At 38.3% G+C, this 12,015-nt stretch overlaps 2 protein-coding genes across 2 annotated transcripts; both read right to left on the reverse strand.

The window, feature by feature from the left end:
• Positions 1-768: 768 nt before the first annotated feature.
• LOC147149853 (uncharacterized) lies at positions 769-7,911 on the reverse strand. The gene is made up of 4 exons (XM_086025479.1): positions 7,505-7,911; positions 5,772-6,850; positions 3,870-4,044; positions 769-2,019 (listed from the first exon to the last, which is right to left on the reverse strand). Exons 1-4 carry the CDS (start codon positions 7,695-7,697, stop codon positions 830-832), a joined length of 2,637 nt encoding a protein of 878 aa, XP_085881605.1. The 5' UTR covers positions 7,698-7,911; the 3' UTR covers positions 769-829.
• An 851-nt stretch (positions 7,912-8,762) lies between these two features.
• Positions 8,763-11,208, reverse strand: LOC147149854 (uncharacterized). Its single transcript, XM_086025997.1, has 2 exons — positions 10,882-11,208; positions 8,763-10,086 (listed from the first exon to the last, which is right to left on the reverse strand). The coding sequence occupies exons 1-2, from the start codon at positions 11,006-11,008 to the stop codon at positions 8,846-8,848; spliced, it is 1,368 nt and encodes a 455-aa protein (XP_085882123.1). The 5' UTR covers positions 11,009-11,208; the 3' UTR covers positions 8,763-8,845.
• Positions 11,209-12,015: the final 807 nt, after the last annotated feature.

Consider the following 12,015-nt stretch of genomic DNA (forward strand, 5'->3'; position numbering starts at 1 on the left):
TCTAATGTGGTCAATGGTACAGACGGGCCACACATTATTAATTTTATGCCAGGTGCTGCGGGCCGGTGAAAATTTGAACATGGGCCATATTTGGCCCCCGGGCCGTACTTTGGGTATCCCTGCCCTTCGGTGACACAAAAGAAAAATAAAAAAAACTTGGAATAAATGTTCAAAGTTTAATGCAACGTTGCACCCGAATAAACCGTGCATGGCAGTTGTGTCATGCAGCTGTAAGTCAAATGCAAAATGAAAATATCAATTTTAATTAAGTCATTTTTATTTGCTTCTTTGTGTATTTCATATGCTTTCAGCTTTGTTACAACTCTATTGTTACTGTTGAACTCAATCCCTTTTTTTTTTTTTTTTTTTGCAAGAATGCAATGTTACAGCACTAGTGCTGTGATAGCGTTTGTGGAATAGGAATTAATCATGAAACATAATTAAGATTTTCACAAACTGCCTTTGTAATGTAGAACTCTGCGGCTCAAAGGAGGACTCAAGCCTGCTCTGCCCTGTGTGTGGAGTGAGTACAATTTTGTGTGTCTTGGATTGCATTTACAATGATCATAAACAGTGTTTTAATAAATTTAGATGTGTTAAAAGCATATGGGAGAGGTATTTAAGGACTTGTATAATAAAATGTTTTTTTTTATAAGGTCTCCCCATGACAAATGATAATCTGAATTGAAATTATTGCTGCATTGAGGCTCTCTACAACAGTTACTGGACAATACCACAGTTTGAAGACTTGTATTTTATTCAGAATCACATTTATACTTTTACAGGTTGCTAAAAAGAGTCAAACTTTCCCTCCAGATTTGCTGAAGGTTCATGTAGTGCTGCTTTTCTCACCGGTACACTTATGTGACTTCACCAGCTGCTTGCGGGGGAATTGTTTATCACACACACTGCAACTGAAGGGTTTCTCACCAGTGTGTGTTCTTGTGTGTATTGTTAAAGTGCCACTTTGATTGAATCTTTTTCCACATATGGAGCATGAAAATGGTTTCTCCCCAGTGTGTGTCCTCATGTGATGACTCAATCCTGAACGATCACTGAAGGTTAAGTTGCACACTGAACAGGGAAAAGGTTTCTCCCCAGTGTGTGTTCTTGTGTGCCTTTTTAAATCTCCCTTTCTGGAGAACCTTTTACTACAAACTAAACAAGCAAAAGGTTTCTTGCCTGTGTGTGTTTTCATGTGTTGCACCATCACTGTACGATCTCTAAAGGATAAGTTGCAGACTGAGCAGGCAAACGGTTTTTCACCAGTGTGTGTTCTTGAGTGTGTTTCAAATTGTCCTTTCCGAAAGAATCTCTTGCCACAAACTGAACACTCAAAAGGTTTCTCTCCTGTGTGTGTTCTTGTGTGTACTCTTAAATGTCCCCTTTCAGCAAAAGTTTTACCACATATTGTACAGGTAAAAAGATTTTCTCCGGTGTGTGTTCTTGTGTGATTTGTTAAACTTCCTTTTGTAATGAATCTTTTATCACAAACTGAGCAGGAAAAAGGTTTCTCCCCAGTGTGCGTTCTTACGTGATTAATTAAACTTTCCTTAACAGAGAATTTTTTATCACAAACTGAGCATACAAAAGGTTTCTCTCCAGTATGTATTCTTGTGTGTCTCTTCAGTGACGACTTGTTAACAAAAGTTTTATCACACTGAAAACATTTCCAGCGTTGGTTGTCAGTGTGACATGTCTTATCACCATTGGAGTCATCATCATCAGTGTCAGAAGAGTGTGACATTATATTGTCAGAATCAGATAGAGGAGCTAAGAGGCCAGCTGCTTGTGATCCTCCACTGTGGTCTCCATCATATTCGTCGTCGTCATCTTCACTCTTTACAATGACAGTCAATGGAAAGTCGGTGATGTCAGCCTCCTGCTCTTCCTCTTTCATGTGGTAAGACTCTGGCTCGTCTTCCTCTTTAATGTGGGAATGCTCCTGTTCCTCTTCCACTTTAATGTCAGGGTGCTCTGGCTCATGTTGCTCAGGAGGAAGGCCAACTTTATCGGCATCTGCACGACACAGGAAGACAAACACACAAGGTTTGGGAAAGTCAGACGTTGTTCAGTCAAGTCTTATGTTGTGCAATACATGTTTTTGCCAATGATTACCGGTATCTGGAATAGGGCGGTTCGATTTTGCCTAATAAGAAAATCCCGATTATTTTCTCTCAAACCCGATTTTACGATTACGATTTCTTTGTAAAATAAAAAATAATGAAAAGTGAAATATTTTGAATGTCTTTTTTTGTTTTGTTTAATTTTTCTTTCTTTGAACTCAAAATGCCAGTCAATTCAACGTTATACACACAGAACAATCCATTGGGATTAACAGCATTATACTCAATAGATTTCAGATCTGTTCTTAATTAAACCAATAATGAAAGAAGAAAGTGCATATATCCTCTGAAACGAAATCATCAACATGAGAGAAGGTAGACAGTCAAGTCTGTAAACCAAACAGTCTGTCAGCAAGTCATTTTGCCAACCAGCTAGTGACCAGCCTTTCACCTTTCTCCCTGGTCTTACTTAAACATAAATCGATGATTAGTGCAAAACTGTAACTCAATAATACAATGCAGTGTCAAGCTTAAGAGACGACTTTCAGAGGTTGAGTTACTTGCTCACGGGTTGTATTGTACATGCGGGGCACACACTACACAACAGATCTATTTTTGCCCGGTTTATCAACTAAATGCTCACTTGCCTGAGCAAATAGCAGAATCGCCAGTAGCCATGGATGTTGTTGTTGTTGTTATCGGACTGTGCGCTCGTGGAAGGAAGCGGAAATGCAGGGGAAACTACGGTGGCTTAGATACACCAAAAATAACAAAATCGAACGTGCCGATTTGAACGTTTTTAACATCGTTTTGTCCAGAAAATTCGGTTACGGTTCAAAATCGCTTAATCGAGCAGCCCTAATCTGGAACATACAATTTTGAGGGTCAAGAATCACATATATTCCTTTCAGTGGTGCTCGGGAATTGATGCGAGCAATTGCAAATACAAATAAGCCTTTTTCAGAATACAAAATCATTTATCTGTGATCATTGTACCCGCAAGCTAAAAACAAAACCCAAAGGCATTATATCAAATGCAAATAAAGTTATTCATATAAATATATGGGCAACACGTTGGGCAAGTGCTTAGCCTTAGTCCGTCTGCCTAAATTGTGAGGTCTGAGGTTTGAAATTTCGTTCTGTCCAGATTATTCCACATACAGTACCAGTCAAAAGTTTGGAAATGCCTTCAACTTCGATGTTTTTATTTCCCCCCCTACATTATAAAATGATATTGAAGTCATTCAAACTATGGATTATAGATTCTTCAAAGTAGGCACCTTTTGCCAAGATGACATCCTGGTATTCTCTCAGTGAGCTTTATGATGATGATTTATGACCTGGAATGACTTTCAGTTCATGGCTGTGCATTATCAAGAGTAATAACTTGAATTTCTTGACCTGTGAATGTGTTAACTATTTGAGCCCATTTGAATTTGAAGTTGTTTCCAAATTTTGGGTTGGAACTGTAAAGGATATCACCACCCAAATGCTGTTTTGGATTGTTTTCACACTTTGTTGCTTGTTTTAAATTATTGATAGGAGTGTACAGTTGTGATTATTGCGGTAAGGGTTTAAAAACAAAACTAAATGGATGTTTTAGTGTAGACAACTGAAAGGAATGTTAGCTGTAGTTCAACACTTTATGCAGTAAAAGCAGAAAAAGAAATCTCTGACTGCCGCTTCGTCTGTTGGTGGACAAAAATGGCCACGAACAAGCTGTAAGAGTAGGAGAAGTCAAAAAAGGCCAGAGACTTAATAGAGTTAAGTTACTAAACAGCTGATAGGAAGACGTGAACAAACCTGCTCTGTGTGCTTCGTCCTGAGGCTTCTTGAAAACAGTGTCCAGGCGTTGGGATTGTCCTTCGTGGCCCTCTTTTGTTCCACAAAGTTCCTCCTCATATTCTTCTTCTTTCACATGTTTTGCACACATTTTCACACGACAGTCACAACATTTTGCAGTCACGCTTGATCTCTGCTAAGCGATGTGTTGACATTACAAAGGCGTTTCTTTGTTAGCGGCTAGCAAGCTAAGCTAAAATAAGCTAACTAAGATATGCTAAAGTAGATCGAAGAAGCTCCATCGTGCACTGAGACAAGTTGATCCAGACATGAAGGTTTAATGAATGATGTTTTAGTCCAGTAAAGTCGTGATGGACGTACTGTGTTCACTACGAATTCGTGAAGCGCGAGGTTTGTGTTAATTTTTTGGCAAGTTACATCATCGATGACGTTAAACGCCCACTTCCGCCCACTGATATGGGTTATGTCAAACCAGATTGACATTTAACTGCACTGAATTTATGTTGCAAATTTTTGTAATGCAGTTTTTCCCTGTGAAAATTTACATTTCGGAATAATATCCACAACTACAATCTTCCTATCTACAATTAGCATTTCAGATATCCGCAATTTCGCCTAATTTAAACTTTATATTTGATGACAAGTACTGAAGCGTATCACAGCCACACCAGAAAAAAGTTCAACATCAAGCGTGTCTATAGTACTGTAAAAAATACGGCTGAGTTAAAATGATTAAAAATGAAAAAAGTAGAAGCACATAGCCACACGTAGGGGCTCCGCCACTTGAAACAGGAGGAATTACTTTGCTTTGTCAAATGCGGAGGTCGAACTCATAAAATTTTAACATGAAAACATTTTAGATAAAACATACAACTTGTTACGTGAATCATGTCACTCAATAACATGACTTATTGTTGGGAAGGCGAAAGGCTATTTCGTTTAAGGGGCTAACTGTAAACAAGATGGTGTGCCGGTCAGAGCACAGGCAGGAAAAGACAGGACTCCAAGGTGCAATTTAGCACCCTTTACTGGACTGATGTCTTGCAAGTGAACATACATTGATGCACAAAATAATGTAAAGATAGATTGTTAGATTAAATTGACTTGAATTGAGTGTTTGATTGATTGAATTGTTGATTGAGTGTTTTTGTCATTAACTCAGGGCTTAAGGAGCATCAATGAAATAGGAAGTAACAAGGAATCATCAGAAATTAGGCTGATAATGAGCTGAACTGTTATGGTTACACCTGACTCAAACACGTAAATAGGAAACGTACGGAACAACGCGAGATACAAAACACTTGAACGTGAACTGACGGCAACAAATTCCCAGAGTAGGCTGAGCCTTTTCTACACCTATCATGTTAGAATGGGAAACTTATTATGTTGGATCCTGAAATGTATCACCTTGTATGTGATTTTAACCTTTTTTCTGGTTTACAATATGATTCAAGAGAAAAGGGACATGTACATATCGTGAATTGGGAGTGAATAAAAAATATCGAAGTGGAATTAATGAATCAGAATTAGCGATATTTACAATTATATGGCAAATATCCATAATTCCCCGAACAGATATCTGCACATGAATATACTATGACAAACACCATACACATGAATTGCTAAAGTGAAGTCATTTGCCCGAGGCATGAAGATGTTACAGATTGGCAAAACTGAATTAGAGACGTGGAACTATGACTTCAGCATGAATACTAAATAAATAAATAAACCAAGCAGGTCTTGTATTTAAACATTCTTTTTGTTGTGTGTTTAGTTTTACACTGAACTTCAACTAGGCTGTCATTAAACTCTTATCACTGTTTGATGACTTTTATTTAGAATCAAATGCACACTTTGACACTTTGCCACAAAGAGAGTCAGTTTCTTTACCATTTATTTCACGCTTCTTTTACTGCTATTCTTCTCGCCGGTACACTTGTGTTTCTTAAGCAGCTCCTTGCGGGGGAATTGTTTATCACAAACACTGCAACTGAAGGGTTTCTCACCAGTGTGCGTTCTTGTGTGTGTTGTCAAAGTGCCTTTTTGAGAGAATGCTTTGCCACAGATGGAGCATAAAAACACTTCCTTCCCTGTGTGTTTTCTCATGTGATAACTCAATGCTGAACGATCACTGAAGGTTAAGTTGCAGACTGAACAGGCGCATGGTTTCTCTCCTGTGTGTGTTCTTGTGTGTCTCTGTAACACTTCCTTTCTAGAGAATCTTTTACCGCAAACTAAACAAGCAAAAGGTTTCTTGCCTGTGTGTGTTTTCATGTGTTGAACCATCACCGTACGGTCTCTAAAAGGTAAGTTGCAGACCGAGCAGGCAAACGGTTTTTCACCAGTGTGTGTTCTTGAGTGTGTTTCAAATTGTCCTTTCCGAAAGAATCTCTTGTCACAAACTGAACATGCAAAAGGTTTCTCTCCTGTGTGTGTTCTTGTGTGATTTGTTAAACTTCCCTTTGTAATGAATCTTTTACGACAAACTGAGCACGAAAAAGGTCTCTCCCCAGTGTGTGTTCTCATGTGATTTGTTAAACTGTCCTTTACAGAGAATCTCCTCTCACAAACTGAACAGACAAAAGGTTTCTCTCCAGTGTGTATTCTTGTGTGTCTCTTCAATGATGACTTGTTGAAAAACGTTTTGTCACATTGAGAACATTTCCAGTTTTGGTGGTCAGTGTGACATGTCTTATCACCTTTGGAGCGTTCATCATCAGCTGTGTCAGTGTCAGAAGAGTGTGACGTGATGTTGTCACCATCCGAAAGAGGTGCTAAGAGGCTGTCTGCTTGTGGTTCTCCACAGTGGTCTCCATCCCCTTCTTCTTCGTCGTCATCATCATCCTCACTCTTCACAATGACAGTCAATGGAAAGTCGGTGATGTCAGCCCCCTGCTCTTCCTCCTTCATGAGGTAAGACTTTGGCGCCTCTTCCTCTTTAATGTGGGAAGACTCCAGACGAAGGTCAACATTACGGACGTCTGAACAACAGGAAGACAAACACAAAGGTTTGGTAAAGTTAAACTTTGGTCAGTCCAGTCTTGTTGTGACTTTATATGTCATTGTGCATGTTTTTTGGGCAATGTATCTTAGGAACATACATTCATCACAAATATGTTCTTTCCGGTGGCGCCTGCAAACTTAAGCAATTGGAAATAGATATTTAGCATTTTTCAGGAAACCAAATAATTGATATGTGATTGTGCAAACAAAAAGGAAAACCCCAGAGACATCAACCTGGACTCTTATGTTTAGAATGATTTATTAAAAGTAAATAAAAATATTCGTATGAATGTATTGTCAGCATAGTGGACGAGTGCTTAGCCCATGTCCCTCACAGTTCTGAAGTTTAGGTTTGAAATTCCTTTCTGCTTGTATTATTACACTTAAAACGTTCCCCCCAAATGCCGTTTTATGTTTGTTTTCACACTGTTGCTTGTTTTACTATTGATACGAGTTGTGAATATTTCTAACCTAAAAGTAAAATTTTCCTCACATGATGAAAAAAGTAGGTATCTATAAGAACTTTAATTTCTGAGGTTTTCATAAATAGCCCTTGTCCTTCAAATGGAATTTTAAGGGTTACAAACAAAACTAAACAGATATTTTACACTGCTGACAGTAAGTGAACTAGCCTGCACTGTGAGGTTCATCTGGAGGTTTCTTGTAAACTGTGTCCAGCATTTGACGTTGTCCCTCGTTGGCCTCTATTGTTCCACAAAGTTCCTCCTCGTACTCTTCTTCTTTCACACTTTTTGCACACATTTTCCCACGATAATCAGATACTTGACACTCACGCGTGATCTCTGTTAAGCGATGTGCTGACATTACGAAGGCGTCTCTTTGTTAGCGACTAGCAAGCTAAGCTAAACTAAAATAAGCTAAGCTAAACGAGGACGTAGATTCACCGTGCACCGAGAAGAGTTTATCCAGGCATGAAGGATTAATAAATGATATTTTACTCCAGTAAAGTCCTGACGGCGTTCAGTCCGAATTTGGGAAGAGTTATTCCCTGAAAGTGGAGGCTTTCAGGCTAGGCACGTCATCGATAACGTTCAACGTCTACTTCCGGCCAGATACGAAGCTTCATTCTTGCTTTCCATAATTACTATTTGAGATATCCACAACGTAAGCATTTCAGTAAATTAAAACTCGATTAAAGATGTCTGAAAAGACGCCTATAGATATTTTGAATTGCCATAAGTGACAAATATCTGCCGCTGAATTGTAAATATCTGTAACTCCAGTTTGAGACATCTATAACTATCTTAGATTCATCTCAGTTCAAGACATACTTGTCCCGTTTCACATATTTCAAATTAAATCTTAAATAGGCGAAATAACGAGGATATCGTGATCAAGTGTCATATTTTATTTTTATTTCTTTTATTGTCTTTATTATATAAAATGGGTATTTTATTTATAAATACATGGAGAAAGGATGAGGAAATTAACATTCATAAAAGGCCATTCAAGGAAAAAATGCAGTAGCGGTAGAATTGCCCATTTTGGCATATACAATTTTGTCCATATGGTGCTGCGCTACTCTTGCTAGAGAGATCATCTATCACAGTCCACACATTTTCAGAAAATTCTGTTAAATTTATCTAACTTTCTGTCATGGAAATTCTCCTGCCATGTAAATCTGCGGTTTATAGCGATCATCGAAGCAAGGCCAAGTTGCTTGAAGTTTTGTTGTGTGCATTCAAATATATTTACAATTTGTTTAAAAGTGTGCTACATTGACAGTATTTTATGGCTTGATCTACATTTTATATGGTCTCCTTAGGCAGATTTTCACTTATCAAGGGCGGACATGAAAAGTAACTCCTGTGATGAATGGTGTATCTATGTACTGCATTAAGGCTCCTACAATAGATAGAGAACACCATCACTGTTGGAGGACTTTTATTTGGAATGAAACAATCACTTTGACAAGTTGGCACAGTCAGTTTGTTCACAAGTGACTTATAGCTTTACTGACCACGGCTCTTCTCACCTGCACACTTGTGTTTCTTAACCTGATACTTATGGGGGAATTGTTTGTCACACAAGTCACAACTGAAGGGTTTCTCCCCAGTGTGTGTTCTTTTGTGTGTTGTCAAAGTGCCTTTTTGAGAGAATCTTTTGCCACAAATGGAACATGAAAACTGTTTCTCGCCAGTGTGAGTTCTCATGTGTTGAACCAATCCTGAACGATCACTGAAGGTTAAGTTGCAGACTGAGCAGGCAAAAGGTTTCTCGCCAGTGTGTATTCTTGTGTGTGTTCGTAAATCTCCCTTTCTCGAGAATCTTTTACCACAAACCGAACAGGCAAAAGGTCTCTGCCCAGTGTGTGTTATCATGTGTGTGTTCAAATGATCTTTATGAATGACTCTTTTCCCGCAATCTGAACAGCTGAAAATTTTCTCTCCTGTATGTTGTCTAATGTGATTGTTCAAATGTGCCTTACGCGTGAATCTTTTACCACAAAGTGTACAGACAAATGGTTTCTCTCCCGTGTGTTTCCTCATGTGATTTGTTAAATTATTTTTTTGATTTACTCTAAGACCACACACTGAGCAGCAAAATGTTTTCTCCCCAGTGTGTGTTCTTGTGTGTGCTATTAAATGTCCCTTCTGAGTGAATCTTTTATCACAAAGTGAGCAAGCAAAGGTTTTCTCCCCAGTATGTGTTCTTGTGTGTACTATTAAATGTCCCTTCTGAGTGAATTTTTTACCACAAACTGAGCATGAAAACGGTTTCTCCCCAGTGTGCGTTCTTATGTGTGCTATCAAATGTCTCTTTCCAGAGAATCTTTTACCACACACTGAGCAAGCAAAGGGTTTTTCTCCAGTGTGGGTTTTTGTGTGTCTTTTCAAGGATGACTTGCTGATAAAAGTTTTGTCACACTGAGAACATTTCACATGTTTGTTGTCAGTGTTGCATGTCATACCACCTTTCGAGAGTTCATCATCATCATCATCATCATCATCTGTGTTAAGAAAGTGTGATGTTATGTTGTCAATTTCTGACAGCAGAGTTAAGTCTGCTTGTGATGCTCCATGGTGGTCTTCATCATCATCTTCACTCTTGACAATGACAGTCAATGGAAACTTGGTAATATCAGACGCCTGCGTTTCCTCTTTAATATGGGCCATCTCCAGCTCCTCTTCTTGTTTAATGTTGTCATTTTTTGTCTTCTGCTCCTCAGGCTGAGGATATTGTTCACTGACGTCTGCAGAACGCAAAAAGACAAACTAAACATTAAATCCTGCATACAGTACATAGCACTCCAGGCACATACCGGTTAGGTTGCTTAGTAATACAAATCATTCTTTGGCAAGAAAAAAGAGCCTGTCTACCTATACTGAAAATACATTGGATAAACTACAGTACAAATTCTGTGTAGTTTATAACAGCAGCTGCTAACACCATTGATGTTGATCGGTGTGTGGAAAAAAGACTAAAAAGATTTACATTAAAACAAAGATCCCAAGCATGTCATCAAGATCTGACGGATAAGACATCTTTTGATTTCCGTATGGCAGAACATCATGCCTGGGACAAAGGGACTGACACTGGTCCGTTCATTTTCAATTGGAATTTGTATCATCATGGCAACACCTAATTAAAACAACAACAACAACAACAACAACAACCAATTCTGATTAAGGTCTGTTGAAACGCACGTTTTGATACTTTTTGAGTTGTTGGGGCACATTTAACATCACTACATAGCTTGTCCTAGTATTCATTGCACCATACCTGCTAAAATAACAGTAGTGCTACTCATGTCACAAGTCACATCTAATTTTGTTCCTTTGTCAGAAGGAAAAAGCAGAATAATGAATAACAAAAACATATACAAATGTTTTGAGCAATATTAGGATGGGCTACCAGGCGCCACTATACAATGCCTCCCTTGCTGAGCAGCAGCCAATAAACCTAAAACAGACATAGTACTGTTAAACGTAAAGAACTAGTTAAAATGAAACCCGCGACTAAAATCGAGAGAAAGAAGTAAACAGACCTGCTCTGTGCAACACATCTTGAGGCTTCATGGAAACAGCGTCCAATAGTTGACGTTGTCGCTCCTTCTTCCCTCTTGTTCGACAAAGTTCCGCCTCGTACTCTCCTTTCACCCTTTCTGCGCTCATTTTCACACGACAATCAAAAAACTTAACGCACACACGTGTTCCCTGCTTAGCTATGTGTCGCAAGCAAACATGTGTCTTTGATAGCAGCAAGTAAGCTAAGAGAAGCTATAATCCGGGTTTGGTCTGAACGAAGCATCACGTGTAACCGGCCAACGGAAGAGGGAAGGTCGAACAGTTGTTAGGGAGTTGTAGTTTTTTAAAAAAAATATTTTTTTAAATTTATTTACAGTATTTTTTAAAACTCCGTGTCGTCTATAAATTGCGTCTTAAGACAGAAGCCAATACAATCGCGCTACCAAAAGACGTCACTCCAAGGCGACATAACTTGGAACGCATGAAACGCGAGCTGGGTGACAAGTGATGTTCATTTTTGGTTTTATGAAAAAATGGGTCACACTAGCTACAACCGGGTTTAAATTTCAGCTAGATGCAAGACATTTACATATTTATTTTGGACAACATCTTATGTAATTGAGCTTACTTTACATAATGTATTTTGGGGCTCTTAAATTATGACGTAGTTTCAAAAAGTATAACATTTAATTAATCTATTTTCTAAAGAGTTAGATGTATATTTACTCTATATACCAGGTGGTAGAAATAACAAAGTTGTCAAAACCTTGCAATTGTGTACTGTTCACATTTTAATGTTTTCAATCTTTCTTTGTTTTTATGAAATACACCTGGCATTTTGTGAAATAAATATATTTATGTCTTACAATTAAAAAAGTGTTATTTTCCGTGTGTTGTTTGTGTATGTAGTTTACAATTTGTTCAATAAAGAATTGTTTTTAAAAGGTTTCAGCTAAATAAACCCCAAGCATTTCTCTCTCTCTCTCTCTCTCTCTCTCTCTCTCTCTCTCTCTCTCTCTCTCTCTCTCTCTCTCTCTCCCTCTCTACTCATTTATCCATCTTAACCATCTATTCAATTGGACCATGGCGTTCACATATAAAATCAAGTGGCTTGTCGTGTTATCCTGGCCGTCTCGATTTTGGGGAAAATATAT

Source organism: Filicampus tigris, chromosome 3 (assembly GCF_054856515.1).
Source record: "Filicampus tigris isolate MCC_2025a chromosome 3, RoL_Ftig_1.0, whole genome shotgun sequence".
Lineage (NCBI taxonomy): Eukaryota > Metazoa > Chordata > Actinopteri > Syngnathiformes > Syngnathidae > Filicampus > Filicampus tigris.

Coding starts and splice junctions, on each gene's coding strand:
- LOC147149853 (XM_086025479.1), bottom strand. CDS start 7,697: ATGTCAGCACATCGCTTAACAGAGATCACGCGTGAGTGTCAAGTATCT. Junction 6,851..7,504: donor AGATGAACCTCACAGTGCAG/GCTAGTTCACTT, acceptor CCTGTTGTTCAG/ACGTCCGTAATGTTGACCTT. Junction 2,020..3,869: donor GGACGAAGCACACAGAGCAG/GTTTGTTCACGT, acceptor TGTGTCGTGCAG/ATGCCGATAAAGTTGGCCTT.
- LOC147149854 (XM_086025997.1), bottom strand. CDS start 11,008: ATGAGCGCAGAAAGGGTGAAAGGAGAGTACGAGGCGGAACTTTGTCGA. Junction 10,087..10,881: donor AGATGTGTTGCACAGAGCAG/GTCTGTTTACTT, acceptor TGCGTTCTGCAG/ACGTCAGTGAACAATATCCT.